This window comes from Eretmochelys imbricata, chromosome 1, assembly GCF_965152235.1.
Source record: "Eretmochelys imbricata isolate rEreImb1 chromosome 1, rEreImb1.hap1, whole genome shotgun sequence".
NCBI classification, from domain to species: Eukaryota; Metazoa; Chordata; order Testudines; family Cheloniidae; genus Eretmochelys; species Eretmochelys imbricata.
In genome coordinates, this window is record NC_135572.1 from 308981764 (window position 1) to 308999104 (window position 17341).

Sequence of the window (17341 nt, forward strand, 5' to 3'; positions counted from 1 at the left end):
ACACACTCCTATCCCTAGGGTATGGGGAGCTGCCTTTCTAGCACTGTAGTGCTCTTCATACATAGACAGGATACTTATAGTTTCCTTCCATGCTCTCTCACATTATCCTGTCCCCTACGTAAATCTAATCATCACTTGCCTCCTGTATCTCCCTCACAGGGTATGTCTAAACTGCAAAGAAAACCCCTCAGTACTGAGTCTCAGATGCCGGGTCAATTGACTCAGGCTCGTGGGGCTCAGGCTGCGGGGTTATAAATAGCAGTGTAGACATTCCCACTCCAGCTCGATTCCCAGCTCTGAAACCTGGCAGTGGAGGAGGATCTCAGATGCTTATTCTAAGCAGAAACATGTCCTGCTAGTTTTACTCCATAGCATGAGCCTTGCAAGCCAGTCAATTGGTCCAGGCTCTGAGAATCGCAGCCACTTTGTGTGTCACTGTGGTGGGGTGTCTGTCCCCCACTGGGCTCTAAGGGGTTAACAGATCCCTAGGGAGGCTGCGCAGGAGGCAGCCAATCAGAGACAGGCTCAAGGGAGCAGCCAAGCAGGTCCATACTCACTCTGGCTGGTGTGGTGAGTGGCACAGTGCATAAGCACTTGTTTAAAACTTTTCAGGAGCACGGGAAGGGAGTTCTGAATCTTAACTTTCACTTTCTGTTGTGACTATATTGCCAGTGGTACCTATGTGTGTTTTATCTACGCTGCTACCATAGAACTATGTCATAGAACTACGCTGCATCAGACCAAGAGCAAAGGGTCTAGAGGGTGAACACGGCAGACAGCCTGGAGAAGGGAAGAGTGGACAGGAGAAAGGTCCTGGAGTCCCAGCAAGAAAAGGAGAGGGAGGTGTATTAGGACGTAATGGGACTTATCTGACAGCAAACACAGATGCTGCAGACTCTTGTGGACCTACATGTTCAACAATCATGGGCTTGCCTTCCTTTGCAATCCAGAGAGAACTCTAATTACAGCATCTCGCTACACACAACATTAGCATTCCACATGGCATCAAGGCCATATTCCTACGCCTACCACTCCTCCGGGGGACATTAAGGCCAACCAAGGTTCCCATACACCGATCTGTGAAAGTGGTTGTTGTATGTGAAGTTAAAAATCGACATGAATGTTCTTTCCCCTTGTTAAGTTCTGTGCCATTAATATATTAAGTTTTTAGCGTATTTGCTTTTAAATTACACAGAGTTTTCTTTGCACTGAATAAAACTCTATTATTTGGAAAGTAATTCCTCTCTACTCGTTCACATTATATACTGCAGAGTACCTAGCAGTTCTGAAAGCTTACTTGTTACTGTACAGTGTGATATAAGGTCATAACAAATACAGTGTAATAATCATAAATGTACAGCAGGCACTGAAAATTTAATAGGTGCACTGATCGTGTTGTATTTATAGATGTACACCAAGCACCACACAATTCCTAACAGGCCCCAAAACAGCAGGGTCAGGTAGAGCACAGTTCAGCACAACAAATTACTGTGGCTCACTGCTCTTTCAAAGCCTCCCTGAGTCATATAGCTCCACCTAGAGCTCTTCTAATAGCTCTTGTGTATGGCTGTTCTCACTCAATAGATAGCCACTCCATCTCCACTGTCGTGGCAACTTTTTCCCCTTTGCTTCACAAGTTATTATGCAGGAACAGCAGGCAACTATAACCACTGGGATGTTTTTTCACTGCGATCCAATCTTGTGAGTAAACACTACCAGTCTTTCAGTCTACCAAAAGCACATACAAATGTCATTCTGCACCTACTGACCCGGTAGTTCAATCTTTCCTTGGTGCCTTCGAGGTGGCTGGAGTATCACTTCATGAGCCAGGGAAGCAAGGTGTAGGCGGAGTCCCCCAGGATTACTACTGGCTTTTCAACATTGCCAATGGTAATCTGCTGGTCAGGAAAGAAAGTCCCTGCTTGTAGCTTTCTGAACAGTCCTGTGTTCTTAAAGATGGGAGCATCATGCACCTTCCCTCGCCAGCCAACATTTTGGTGAAGCATCCCTGGTGATCCACAAATGCTTGCATAACCATAGAAAAGTAGCCCTTTCTATTGATGTACTCTGTGGCAAGGTGATCAGGTGCCAAAATATGGACATGCATGTAATTTATTGTTCCACCACAGCTTGGGAACCCCATTGCTACAATTCCATCCACTATGTCCTGCACATTGCAAGACTCCCCTCTCACTCAACCAATTGAGAATGAGCTGGAAGATGAAGATTAGCAATTTGTAGGCTTGGCTTAATTTGATTTTTATATATATAATTTCAATGGATAATATTACTGTTTCTTTTAAGCATTTAATTTTTTTATCTATTTAAATTTTCATAGTTGTGCAAAATTATGGGTTGTAAGCATTTTTTTTCTATTTTTACTTATCTGAATTTTCACAGTGGTGGGAAATTAAATAATTATTTAATGACAGTGGATGCTGACATTCCAAAATACCAAAAGTTAAAGCTTTATAACCATCAACAACATATGTCAAAATATATGGAGAAAACAGCCTTAAATCAACTCTACTAAAGTTTTCATGCAATGTTTTTCTTACTTTGCTTATCTGTAAAAAATCATTCATTTATGTGTGGATGGTGAAATCAACATTTACCAATAAAAATCCAATCCTTCCAAGCCTACATATATGCTACCTACTCCCTCATAACAAAGCAGACACCAGCACAAGAAGGCTGCCAAACTCTCTGAGCCTGAGGACTAAGTGAGGCCAGATGAGGGAGAAGCTGGCTAAAGCTCTACACCAGGCTAAGGTACACCCTGTTCTAGGAGGAGAACTGGGGATACAGAGCTTAAGGAGAGAGACAATAGCTGCTTGAGTGACTCATGCTCAGGAGCCCAGTGTTCCATAAAGAGGCAGAGACTGGTGAGTTGAACCCAGGAATGGCAAAATACTTTTGTTTGTGTTAATGTGGAAGTATTGTTGAAAGGAGTATTTATTCTGGGACTTTCAGTAGAGGGACTGAACTTTTAAGTGACCTGACTGAAGGGCTAAGCCACAAAAGACCCAGAGAGAAGTAGCAAACAGGAGGCAGTGACCAAGGAGAAGGCTGAGCAACTCAGCCACAAGGCCATGCTGGCCAGTGAGTTGTTTCTGGACACGTGGAGCTTGCTCTGTGGTGAGACCCATTTGGGTAAGGGTGTAATTTCATATTAAGAAATTAATGGGCACCATTAAAAAACAAGTATTGTGGTACTTGTGATAAAAATCACTAGAGTTAGCAATACTGGTTCACTGCTTTCCACTTCCCCTGCCTCAAATGCTCCTCTGTATTCCTGCTGCAAAGTCTGATTTTAGAATAGAATGCAGAGTGGCACCAAGGCCATGAGAGGAATAGAAGAATTACTAACTATGCATCTGATGAAGTGCGCTGCAGCTCACGAAAACTTATACTCAAATAAATTTGTTAGTCTCTAACAAGTACTCCTTGTTCTTTTTGCTAATATAGACTAACACGGCTACCACTCTGAAACTTGTAACCTAACACAGTAATAGCAAATCACCCCTTGTTTTGAAGCTGCACTACTCTTCCGCAGCACTCAGATCTTCTAGACCTGTGTGTATGTTGGGAGGGTGGGAAGAGAGAAAGAGAGTGCACATCAATTCCTGAAGGAGTCAAAGAGAGGCCATAATTTCTGATGAGATGGAGAGGCAGAGAAACTATAAAATCTGGAGTTGGGAGGAAAACCAAGACCATCAAAATCTGTTGCAGCTAGCAATATAAGTTGGGTAGGCACAGAAAAAATAGGAAAAACAGATATGGAGGAATTTCAGAAAGAGGGTGCATGGAAAGACTAGGATGGGCACAGAAAAGAGAGAGAGATAAGGACATATAGTAAGAGATTCCCATGTTTCTATGTGCCACAGAGAGAAGGGAGGATGCCAGAGTAAGGAAATAGAACTATCTTCCTCCTGAACACACCAGATAATGGGAGTAGGCCACTGGGCCTTCTCATACAATCCTATTCTTACCTTTAGACAAGCATTGGTCAGGGATGATCCTGGTATACATAATCCTCCCTCCCTTATGCAGGGAATGGACTAGATGAACTCTTGAGGTCCCCTTCAGACCTATATTTCTCTGATTCTCCTTAATTTCTCCCCAATGTCTCACGTAAACAACATTAATTTTTCATACTAGTTTCAAGGAACTTTAAATAAAGAATCAACATACATGGCTTCCTTGTTTACCTTCTTTCAAAATCCTTTTTTCTGCAATGCATTATCAAGGATAGAATAAAGCTCTCCATCCTTACTCACCCCAAAGCTGCTTACTTAATTGCAGGATACTGCAATCAACAAGACAGTCTGTGTATTATAAATCATTACAAACTCATTAGATAACTGGTCTTCAGAATTCATTCTGATGTTGCAATAAGTACTGTGACAAAGCTCTGTCCTTGTCTCCATGGGTCCTGCGTTTCCTGGCAGATTTTCCTAGCCTCAGAGGCTCACTGTGACCCTCCACGTAACCCTTCTCTCTCTAGAGACAAGGGTCATAGTCTACTGAGCCATTTTCATCATAAGCCAGCGAGGGAGGTGAGGAGAAGCTATCCTCCCTTGCACAGACTCTGTTGTCTCCCAGTCTCAGTAATTAATCAGAGGGGGCCCGGGCCCACGCCCTACTCCGGACTCCAGCCCAGGGACCCTAATAGTATCAGCTATGGTAGCTGACTTTTTAGAAATATGACACGTACAATTCCCTGGGCTACTTCCCCACAGCAGCCCCCACTTCCTCAGGCTCCACTTCACCCTTACCTCAGGGCCTCCTTCCTTGTGCCTGATATGGTGTGTACTGCTCAGTCTCTCCAACAGCGCAACTTCCTCCCACAGCTCCTGACATCCGCCCCCACCTGACAAACTGGGAGGCTTTTAACTAGTTTCAGCCAGTCCCCGATTGGCTTCAGGTGTCCCAATCAACCTAGCATTCTCCCTGCCTTCTGGAAAGTTCTTAATTGGCCCCAGGTGTCTTAACTGATCTGGAGCAGCTGCCATTTAACTTATCCTGGTACCAGCAATTTGTTTAGCCTTGAGCTAATATATCTATTTCCCCACTACTTTTCTATAGCCATCTGACCTTGCCCCATCATAGTACCCATTTGCGTAGCTCTCAGAGCATTGTGTATTTCTGATTATTTGTTAAATAGGCTAACTTTCCTCCTTAGAGACTGAGGCTACTAACTTCATTTTTAAAAACTTCATCAAACTTAAAAGACTATTGAAAATGAAAATAAAATACAGTATATAAGTAAGTTAAAATATGTTGTAAGGAGTACCATGGTATATGAGTGCCATTTAGTAAAGTATCAATTGTTCTAATGTATTAAGAGGTGCCTCAAATGTATTCATTTATGACATGTATTCATTTATGACATCTGCTCTGAAAACTAAATGGGATCCAAACAAACATAAAAAATGCAGTATGCAAGTAAGAGCAAATGAATCTGACAATCTGTATTTGTATTCAGAGGTCCACAATAACAAAGGGGACCACTGATGGTGTCTCACAAGATGCCACAATAAATCAGGTACTTCACCATTGAGGGCACGTGGAGCATGCTGCCCTTGCCCCTTCACTATCAGTGAGTATCCACCTCTTACTCCCATCTGATGGTAAGACTCTTGACCCAGTGAGGCCCCACCTCCTACTGCAGGCTCCTTCATGTGCACCTTCCCCTGACTATTCCGATATCTAGTTCAAAGCTCCACATTCTGCTATCTCCCAGTATCACCTATCTTCTTTTGTACTCTCTGGTTCCAGGCTCCCCTCCAACTCCATCTCTTCTCTACTTCTAATAGCAGCACCTTCTTTCCCCTCCCAACTTCCCCTCCAAGCCCTTTTCTGAATAATCCTCTAGTTACTCCTTTTCCTTCCTTCTCCAACTCCTCCATGTGGAAGAAAAACAAAGCTCAGCCCAATTTCCTCTCTTGCTCAGAAGCTTGACAGGAACAGTACCTGGGCAAGTAAAAGTGTCAGGTTTCCTGACCACTAGAAGAAACCAGCTGGACCTGGAGATGGGCGCAAAGACATCAAGCTGTCCATCAGTAGGAAGGAAGGTACAGAGGGGTGAGTGCAAGCAGAGAAAAGAGAAAAAATGATTACTAACCTTCAGTAAGTGTTCTTCTTTGAGATGTACTGCACATGTCCATTCTACCCTAGGTATGTGTGCAGCCTGAACACAGTTGCTGGAAATTTTTCCCCTCAGTGGTCCCTGTTGGGGCAACTTGAGTGCCCCTTGCTGCTGTGCACCTATAGCACCGGTATAAAATTCCCAGCCAACCCCACACTCTGTAATTTCCTTCTTTCCAGAAAACTCCGATGTAGAGGGCCAAGAGGACAGGTTGCACAATGGATATGTGCAACACATATCAAAGAACAACAGTTACAGAAGATTAGTACGGTAATCATTTTTTCTTCTTCAGCTGGCTGCACATATGCATTCCACTCTAGGTGACTCCCAAGCAGTTGAATAGGTGGAGGGATAAGAGTTCATGGACACACTGGCTGAGAACAGCTCAACAAAATTTGGCATAATCTCTGGAATGCTGAGTGATGGCGTAATGGGAGGAGAATGTGTGTACCAGTGACCAGATGGCTGATTTACAAATGTCCTGAATAGAGATCTGCACTAAGAATGCTGACGGTGATGCTCGTGACCTTGTGGAATGAGCAGTCAGGATAGCTGATAGTGAAACATCTGCCTGATTGTAACAAGCACAAATAGATGAAGTGATCCAGGATGAAATTGTCTGTGAAGATACTTGGAAACCCGTCCTCCTGTCAGCTACAGCTATGAAGAGTTTTGTGGACCTTCGGAATGGTTTAGTTCTTCCTATGTAGAAAGCAAGGGCTCGTCTAATATCCAGTGAGTGAATACATTGTTCATTCCTATTTACCTTTGGGTAAAAGACAGATAGATAGAGAGCCCAGTTGCGATGAAATTGTGAAACCACTTTCGGTAGGAAACTGGGGTGAGGACATAAATAAACCTTATCTTTAAAGAAGACTCTGCATGGAGGCTCTGATGTGAGGGCACAGAATTCTGAGACCCTTCTGGCTGAAGTGGTGGCCACTAAGAAAACCACTTTCCAGGAGAGGTATAATAAGGAGCAAGTTGCCAAAGGTTCAAAGAGTGGTCCCATAAGTTTCTATAAGACTAAGTTCAGATGCCAGGGGTGAACGGGCTCTCTCACTTAAGGGACTAACCCTTCTACACCTTTAAGGAATCGGACAGACAACATTTGAAAAAAAGAACAGTTATCCACCCTCGGGTGGAAAGCTGACACTGCTGCAAGATGAACCTTGATAAAGGCAATTGCTAAGCCTTGTTGTTTCAGGTTCAATAGATATTCAAGAATGTCTTGTACTGATGAACGCATGGGCGAGACTCTGCGTTGGGATGCCCAGAGAACTGCTTCCACTTCTAGAGATAAGCAGCCCTGTTGGAGTGCTTTCTACTACCTAGTAGGATCTGACGAACTTGCTCTGAGCAAGCTTGCTCTCTGGGATTTCGCCATGGAGCTTCTAGGCCATTAGATGAAAGGAGCTCAGGTTTGGGTGCAGCAGCTGACTGTGGTCCTGAGAGATCAGGTCTGGGTGCAGAGTGGGTGCAGGGCTGGGGGGGAGCAGGGGTGGGAAGAGGTGAGGCGGGGGGTAGCTTTCCTGGCCGGCTCAGCTGGCCAGGGGATTGGGCTGGCCAGGGCCCCTTCTGACTCTGAGCCCAGCACCATGGCAAACCCGGTATTGCCAACGCCAAGACACTCAGTGCAGAGTCTGAGAAGCCTGGCTCAGATGGAGGTCTCAGTGCCATTTCCATGAACAAAAACTTCATCCTGGCCTCCTGGTCCTTCTTAGTACGAGGCCTGAAGTCTCTGCCAGTCTGCAGGTCTGCATTCCCCAGTGTGAGCTTCTCTCTGGCACTTCAGGCTTGAGTGTGGTCATCGGGGCATAGCCTTGTTGCAGGAGGGGCAGGGCTTAAAGTCTGGTGACTGAGGCATACCTCGGGACTCGGGAATGGACAAAAACTCTGCTAAAACACAAAGTTACAGAACTTCACTAAAATTAGCTAAAACTGACAACTACTTACTACCACTAACTATGTACAGAAATAGGAAGACCATCACTGAGAGAGCTTGCAAAGCAAGGATCGCAGTACCAGCAACTGTCATGGGAGGTAAGAAGGGAACTGAGGGGCACAGGGTCAGCTGAGTGCTTTATACCAGAGCTATAGGTGTATGGCAGCAGAAGGCTTTCGAGCCACCCCAATGGGTACCACTGAGGGAAAACTTTCTGGAAACTGTGCTCACGGTGCGTGCACACCTAGAGTGGAATACACATGTGCAATCACTCAAAGAAGAACTGAAAAGCCTTTTAAAGGGGAGAGTGGGAAGGAACTTATGGTCACAGCAGTCAAATCCCCACTACTCCTTACCAACATACAGAAGTCCACACAGCCTTGTATGGACCCTCTGAAAGAAGGGAATTTCAGCCTTAATTTTGAACGAAAAATACTAAGTTATGATTGTTATTACACTTATTTTGCACATAACATATCTGCTTTTAAAACTGAGGCACTGAAAAATCATGTGCAGAATGTTTAAACCCATACCCATGAACACTAATACTAGATTTGGTGAACACACATTGCAAAACAAAAGTGTGATAGAAGATAGAACATGCTTTTTACAGGTCACATTATAAGCAACATGTTAAACAATTTATACTAAATTAAAGATATACATCAGCCAAAGGCAAAGCTAATAAAATATTAGTAAATCTCTACTTACATGATCTACTGTAAAGAGATTAAAATTCTAATAATTGCACCTAATATGTATTTTGTAAGATCTTTTTTAAAAACTTTATCATATTAGCTACATCAAGCATTCATTTAAAATAAACAAATGTATAAGAAATACAGATCATTGATTCTAGTTGATAGGCAGATGTGTACTGTAGATTCATATTCTTTAACTGTCCTCACTATTTCAATTAACTTTTAACATCTATCTATATTAAAAAAAAACCCAACAACTCCATATACACAACAAATCAATTCTTTCTGAATCAGCACAACGATGTCCTGAATCTGATTTCTACACCGCTTGTTATATGTGGGACTGCAGTATTGATTTCTTCAGTACTATGGCAAAGGTGAATTCAAATGTATTCAGACTACCCAGATGATAGACTTGTGATCTTTGAAAACGCAACAACATAATGGAGTAGATGTCTAATACGATGGTTATGTAGTTTGAGAAACAGACTCATGGATCCTCCAGTATTGTAAAAAATAACATAGCTCACAATAGTGCAGGAGTACACTATATTCCAGTTCCAGGGATAATCAACTACTTTGAAAGGTGGGAAGTGAACCTATTTTAAAGAACTAAAAGCACACAACATACATTATTGATAATGAACAGGAAATGACCACAGAAAAAGTAAGGCAGACTCCCTGAAATCTTGATGTAGGCCCTGTTTATTAGAGGTTAGAAACAATGATACCATCCTTCTCCAGAAACATGTTTAAACACAAACTTTCAGGTTAGTACTGACTACAAAAATACAGTACTGCTTACAGATCTGTCTATGCTGGCCACGGAAACCACGTTACAGGGTGCTTGAACAATTTTTTGAGTGGGAGTGCTGATGCTGAAAACCATGTATTTGGTGTTTCTTATTTCTACTTCAAGCCAGAGTGTGCGGCACCACCCATAGTTCCAGCACTACTGACATGTTAGCACCCTTCAAGCAGAAACAGAAAGGTGCTAACATGGGATCAGACTGTTCCCATCAGATCCACACTTGGAAAGGTTTCCCTCTTCCCTCATACAGAACTGGCTCCTCTCTGGGATATCATAAAGGGGTGCCTGGGCCAAGCACACATTGATTCCCTGACACCCAGCAGCAATGCTAACACTTAACACAGCCAGACTGCAGAACTCCTTCTGCTCATGGGTATCCAACAGAGCTGCATCACCTGTCAAATTGGTGCAGAGGCCAGGAGGGCTCAGAATCAGTAGGAATCCCTGTACCGCAGGAAGAGCTCAAAAGATCCAAAGATTTGCAGGCTGTACCCTAATGAAACAATTCAGAAGGGACTGTACAGATGTTCCCCGCCCCCACCTGGATATTTCTGTGTTGGGCACACTGACCAATGATTTCTTATCTCTACAGACAGGAACAAAGTATACAATGATAGCAAGATCTTTTAAAGATTAGACAACTGTACAAACCACTTTTAGTTGAAATGTGTCAGTGTTAATTCAGTGAAATACTATTTTAAAATATATTACCTATTAAATACAAATATACTTAAAATTCTAACATTTCAGTTGAACCCAATCACAATGCTGGTCAGTTAACACCTGCAAGTGATCTCATCAATACTTGCATTGTCAACATCTTCAGTTGTGTTAGATTCCAGAAAAACAACACACTATTGTTGCAAGAATCTTCTGCATAAGTCATCTTTACTGCTTGTAGCCTTTATTATAACTGACTATATTTATTTGCTCCTACAAATTGTAATGGTTACCTTGTCCCACACTTTATTACTCTTCCACCAACAAATATAAAGCCACTAAATTTCACAACACAGTACAAAAATCGGTTTTTATCAGTTCACAACAGCCTAGTAAATTAAAGCCTTCCAAAAGAAAAAGCAAGAAAAATCTTTCCATTTGTATGATCAGGTACAGACTCTTTTGAGTAACTGCTGTGTAAGTTCCCAGCCAACTTTGGCTGCTGGTAGAATTTAAGAATTAGACACGGACACAAAACTCCACATTGAGGCAATGACTGCACTTAAATATATTTAATATATTTACAAAAATTCTATTTTCCCTTATCTGTATTCTTTGTGTGAAGGTGTGACATTGCCCTCTGGTGTTATTTGGACCGGTGATCTGCTAGGTCACGCCAATCCTCGACTCCGGGAGCCAACCTTACCCTGCTCTGCTGTGAGAACCCCCACTCCTGGGCTGTTCATACACAGCCTCTGGCATATAAACTGCTCCTTGGATTGTGCAGTCGAATGACACTAGCCAGTATCTCTGGTCCCAGACACAACCCTAGGAACCTCCATCTTGCAGTGTCCAGTTATGCCCGCCGGACATTGCAAGCTTATATGAGCCCATCAGTTTAACAAAGAAATTGATATGTTATCCCAAAGGAAGTCTCTGACACACTTTAAACCAAATGCACTGCTTCAGGTAGAATAAACAAACAGATTTATTAACTACAAAGATAGATTTTAAGTGATTATAAGTCAAAGCATAACAAGTCAGATTTGGTCAAATGAAATTTTAAAAAGAAAATGCATTCTAAGCTGATCTTAACCCTTTCAAACTTAGATGATTCTCACCAAAGGCTGGCTGGTTGCTCTTCAGCCAGGCTCTCCCCTTTGATCAGCACTTCAGTCACTTGGTATGGTGTCTGTTGATGTAGGTGAGAGAGAGAGAGAGTGAGAGAGAGGAAGAGCATGGCAAATGTCTCTTCCTTTTATCATGTTCTTCCTTCCCTCTTGGCTTTGTCCACCCGCCCCCCACTTCAGAGTCAGGTGAGCATTACTTCATCGCAGTCCCAAACTGACCAAAGGAAGGGGGGTGACTCATTTGAGAGTCCAACAGATCTTCTGTTTTTGCCTAGACCAGTGTCCTTTGTTCCTGTGAGGCTGGGCTGGGTTTGTCCCATATATGCTCTGATGAGGTGTGAATTACCCTTCTGTTCTTGGAGAGTTTTTGCCTAGGCTTGCTTTAAGCCATGAGGACACATTTTCAGACTCATAACTATACACATTAAATTAAAACCTATTACATTACTATAACATTATTATAACAACAATGCTTGGTGCATCATGAGCCTTCCGAAGACACCCAACATGACAAGCTTTGCATTAGATACCACACAATCATATTATAAGGATAAACATGGGGGTGCTGGATGTTGCCCCAAGGTACAGAACATCACACCTCCCCACTTAGTTTACTGCAAGAGCGTTAGTCACTGACTACCTCAAAGGCAGTTTGTGTTATAGTTCTTTTGGAATCCAGCCATTAGGGCCATGAGGTGGTGTGCCTCCGTTTCCCCATTCACACACAGCAAACCAGGTTTTTTTTATGGTTTCTCTGCTGTGCTAAGCTTTAAACCTATTTAGAGGTATTAACTGAAAAGTAGCATCATCATAAGGTTTAACATCCATGTCAAAATTCTTATCCCCAAAACTTAACATTAATACCCACATTTTTATCTTAGATGTGCATTTACAAGAACCTTTATGAATCCACACCCTCTGTTCAGATATTCTAGTTTGAGGTTAGCTTGTTCATTACCCATGGTGTCCTTTGACTCTCTCCCATGTAGTCAGTCACTGGCTTTTCCTTCCCTCCAGTGTTCCCCTTTGTGTGGGCTCTTAATTTAATTACGTTTCTAATTCCCTGAGGAATTTTGGTGCCTCAGGGTCTAGCAAGATAAGCATTCAGGGGGATCCTGCACATTGGCTGGCCATTTGGGGAGTGGTCTCCCAACCCCAGGACTGTACATATGCAAAAAATCCAGCTCCCCTTTTGGGGTTACCATGTGTTTCCTCGTCCCAGAACTGAGTCCTTCCCTGCCCCCTAGAGGGCTGTGATCTGTGCTCTCTGGGCTAGGTGCATTTACCCTTCAATCAGATTAACTTTTTCCCAGCAGCTTTCCCATAACTGCTCTCTATGTCTCACCAGCCTTGGGGAGAACAACCCTTTCTCTGTCAGTTGGGTTATTTGTATTCTGGCAAACTACCACCTGGCAGTTTCCTGGTCCCAACCCCTCTGTTATCACTGGCATTGGAGCTGCACCTTGATTAAAAGAGACACAGTTACTTTCCAAAAAACATATCAGAAATAGCATCCTGAAAAATTGGGCCCTAGATTAGGGTACACTCCGCCACCGCTTTCTCTGTCCCTGAAAAGTCAGCTGTGTGACTCTTCCTCTCCAGGTCAGTTATACAGTTCCTTCTCAAAACCTGGGTAACAGGTTGAGTGCCTTGGTGCATAGATGCTGACACAGCTGTCCTCCTAGCGTCCTGGGCATCCTGCCTCACATGACTAGTGAGGTGACATTCCTGTACCCTCACTATTCCTTCCCCAGTTTCCTCCTCTGGGCCCCCTCCTCAGACACATTTCTCTGTGCTCCCTATGAAGGGTTCTGTCTCTTATTCACTGCAAAACTCTGCCAGCTAACAACTGGGACAGTTTCCTTAATCACTGACAACACCTCTCCTGGCCCTGTGCCTGAGGGCATGTTGCCTTCTGCTGGAAAGGAGCTAGTCTCAGCCCCTCCCATACTTGGAGTGGGAGTTCTGTTGGAGGAGAAGGTATTCTATTGGAGGAGAAGAGGCTTGTAGGGGCAGTGTGCTGGGAGAGAAGCTGAACCCTGATCAGGGGGTGGGGCCTCTCTGACTAGGGGTCCTATAAAAGGTAGCCAGCGACTCAGACAGCCGCACAGGAGCCAGGAAACAGAGCTGTAAACAGGTGAGTTTGAGTGGGAGTTTTCGGGGAAGAATAAGAGCCAGGCAAAGGAACAGACAGGCTAGTGAAGAGAGTGTGTGGTGTTCTGGCAGTGTTTTCATGCTCGCTGGAGGTTTGTTTTGCTATGGGTGGGTGTTTTGGTTTGGTTTGTGTTTCCAAACAGGACTTAGGTGAGAAGGCTATGACACACACAGAGGCAGCAGTGGTAGTGATCCAAGTAGTGGAAGACACAGTGAAGATGACTGGATGTGGAAGGTGTAGCACGTACATGATCCTGGAGGGGGAACCTGAAAAAGAATTTTGTCTGCATGAAGTGCTGCCTGATCGAGCTGATGAAAGAGAAGATCCTAGGATTGGAGATGCAGGTGGAGACTCTGGTTGAGTTTACAAGGGGGTTTGAGCAGATGACGGAGCAAAGACATGAGGAGGCTGAAGGGAAAAGCTCAGACTTGCAGATTAAGCAGGACCGAAGAACTCTGAGAGGATACTGCTGGGTGAGGAAAGTGGACAGTGGAAGCATGTGTCTAGGAGAACCAGGCAGAGGAAAAGACGGGGCAGTGAAGGAGAAATAGAGCTCAGGAACAGGTTTGCAGAGTTGGAAAATGAAGAAGGGGCACAGCAGGTGGTCACTGAAGGTGAGAGGGCAAGGAAAAAGAGAAGAGCAGATAGTCCTATTGGAAGAGGGCAAGAGTCAATAGAGATAACCACACCAAATATGAGCCCCAGGAGGATACAGGATGGGTTGCAGAGCATTGCAAGGGACAATAGGAATCGAGAGGACTTGCAGCCACATGGAACAGGGGATAGACTGCAGAATCACACCATCACCAGGAAAAGGCAGGTCTACATGATTGGGGACTCATTACTGAGAAGAATAGACAGGCCTGTAACAAGAGCTGATCCAGAGAACAAAAGGGTGTGCTGTCTGCTGGGTGCTAAGATACGGGATGTGGACCTGAGGCTGAAGAGGATCCTAACGGGAGAGGGAAAGAATCCATTGATTATCCTTCATGTGGGAACAAATGATACGGCTACATTCTTGCTGGAACGTATGAAGGGAGACTATGCCAGGCTGGGGAAGACGCAAAAGGAAATCGAGGCTCAGATGATCTTCAGTGGGATTCTACCTGTTCCTAGAGAAGGGCAACAAAGATGTGACAAGATTATGATGCTCAAGAGATGGCTCAGGCAGTTGTGCTATAAGGAGGGCTTTGGGATGTATGGCCACTGAGAAGCATTCATGGACAGAGAACTGTTCTCTCAGGATGGACTTAACCTGAGAAAGGAGGGAAATGGACTTCTAGGATGGAGGATGGCACAACTGATCAAGAGAGTTTTAAATTAGGAATTGGGGGGGGGATGGTTGGGAGATGTCCAGGTAATCTCCATGCCTGATTTTAACATTAAGAGGGAAAAAAATGAAGGAAGAAAGGATACAGCCGTGGGTAGGAGAATGTATATAAGGAGGAAGGGCAGCGTGGAGACCAGTCTAATAAGTTATACTGGCTGTAGAATGACTGTGCCTAATAGGGTACAGAATGTGAGCGAGGCCAAACAGCAAAAATTAAGATGTTTGTACACCAATGCAAGGAGCCTAGGTAACAAAATGGAGGAACTAGAGCTACTGGTGCAGGAAGTGAAACCAGATATTATAGGGATAACAGAAACATAGTGGAATAGTAGTCATGACTGGAGTATGGGTATTAAGGTTATGTGCTGTTTAGGAAAGCCAGAAATAAAGACAAAGGTGATGGAGTAGCATTGTATATCAATGATGAGGTAGACTGTAAGGAAATAAGTGATGGAATAGATAAGACAGAGTCTGTCTGGGCAAAAATCACATTGGAGAAGAAAGCTACCAGAGCCTGCTCTGGGTTAGTGCTTGGGGTGTGCTACAGACTGCCGGTATCCGATGTGGATATGGATAGAGACCTCTTTAATGTTTTTAAAGAAGTAAATACTAATGGGAATTGTGTGATCATGGGAGACTTTAACTTCCCAGATATAGAGTGGAGGACAAGTGCTAGTAATAATAATAGGACTCAGATTTTCCTGGATACGATAGCTGATCGATTCCTTCACCAAGCAGTTGCTGAATCAACAAGAGGGGATGCCATTTTAGATTTGGTTTTGGTGAGCAGTGAGGACCTCATAGAAGAAATGATTGTAGGGGACAACCTTGGTTCGAGAGATCATGAGCGAATTCAGTTCAAACTAAATCGAAGGATAAACAAAAATAGATCTGTGACTAGGGTTTTTTATTTCAAAAAGGCTAACTTTAAAAAATTAAGGAAATTAGTTAGGGAAGTGGATTGGATTGAAAAACCTGTGGATCTAAAGGCGGAGGAGACCTGGAATTACTTCAAGTCAAACTTGCAGAAACTATCAGACTGCATCCCAAGAAAGGGGAAAAAATTCATAGGCAGGAGTTGTAGACCAAGCTCGATGAGCAAGCATCTTAGAGAGGTGATTAAGAAAAAGCAGAAAACCTACAGGGAGTGGAAGATGGGAGGGATTAGCAAGGAAAGCTACCTTATTGAGGTCAGAACATGTAGGGATAAAGTGAGACGGGCTAAAAGTCAAGTAGAGTTGGACCTTGCAAAGGGAACTAAAAGCAATAGTAAAAGGTTCTATAACCATATAAATAAGAAGAAAACAAAGAAAGAAGAAGTGGGACCGCTTAACACTGAGGATGGAGTGGAGGTTAAGGATAATCTAGGCATGGCCCAATATCTAAACAAACACTTTGCCTCAGTCTTCAACGAAGCTAATGAGGAGCTTAAGGATAATGGTAGGACGACAAATGGGATGATGAAATGGAGGTAGATATTACCACATCTGAGGTAGAAGCCAAACTCAAACACCTTAATGGGACTAAATCGGGGGGCCTGGATAATCTTCATCCAAGAATATTAAAGGAACTAGCACATGAAATTGCAAACCCATTAGCAAGAATTTTTAATGAATCTGTAAACTCAGGGGTTGTACAGTATGACTGCAGAATTGCTAACATAGTTCCTATTTTTAAGAAAGGTAAAAAAAATGATCCGGGTAACTACAGGTGTGTTAGTTTGACATCTGTAATATACAAGGTCTTGGAAAAAATTTTGAAGGAGAAAGAAGTAAGGACATTGAGGTCAATGGTAACTGGGACAAAATACAACATGGCTTTACAAAAGGTAGATCATTCCAAACCAACCTGATCTCCTTCTTTGAGAGGGTAACAGATTTTTTAGACAAAGGGAACGCAGTAGATCTAATTTACCTCGATTTCAGTAAGGCATTTGATACGGTTCCACACAGAGAATTATTAGCTAAATTGGAAAAGATGAGGGTCAATATGAAAACTGAAAGGTAGATAAGGAACTGGTTAAAGGGGAGACTACAGCGGGTCACACTGAAAGGGGAACTGTCAGACTGGAAGGAGGTTACTCGTGGAGTTCCTCAGGGACTGGTTTTGGGACCAATCTTATTTAATCTTTTGATTACTGACCTTGGCATAAAAAGCGAGAATGTGCTAATAAATTTTGCGGATGACACAAAACTGTGAGGTATTGCCAATCCAGAGGAGGACTGGGATATCTTACAGGAAGATCTGGATGACCTTGTAAACTGGAGTAATAGTAATAGGATGAAATTTAATAGTGAAAAGTGCAAGGTCATGCATTTAGGGATTAATAACAAGAATTTCTGTTATAAACTGGGGATGCATTACTTGGAAGTAACAGAGGAGGAGAAGGACCTCGGATTATTGGTCAATCACAGAATGACTATGAGCCGCCAATGTAATATGGCCATCAAAAAAGCTA

The 17341-nt window shown here is 43.3% G+C and overlaps 1 protein-coding gene across 6 annotated transcripts in view; it reads right to left on the reverse strand.

Moving 5' to 3' along the window:
• The window catches only part of IMMP2L (inner mitochondrial membrane peptidase subunit 2), an 837008-nt gene that overhangs the window by 667102 nt on the left and 152565 nt on the right, over positions 1 to 17341 (reverse strand). The window contains exon 4 of one of the 6 annotated variants that reach the window (XM_077807789.1): positions 11314 to 11460. The exons of the other annotated variants lie outside the window; for them this stretch is intronic. Coding sequence (XP_077663915.1) covers positions 11445 to 11460 — 16 coding nt within the window. The 3' untranslated portion in view covers positions 11314 to 11444. Of the gene's footprint in view, positions 1 to 11313; positions 11461 to 17341 lie in introns of those variants that run through there. 6 annotated transcript variants of the gene reach the window in all.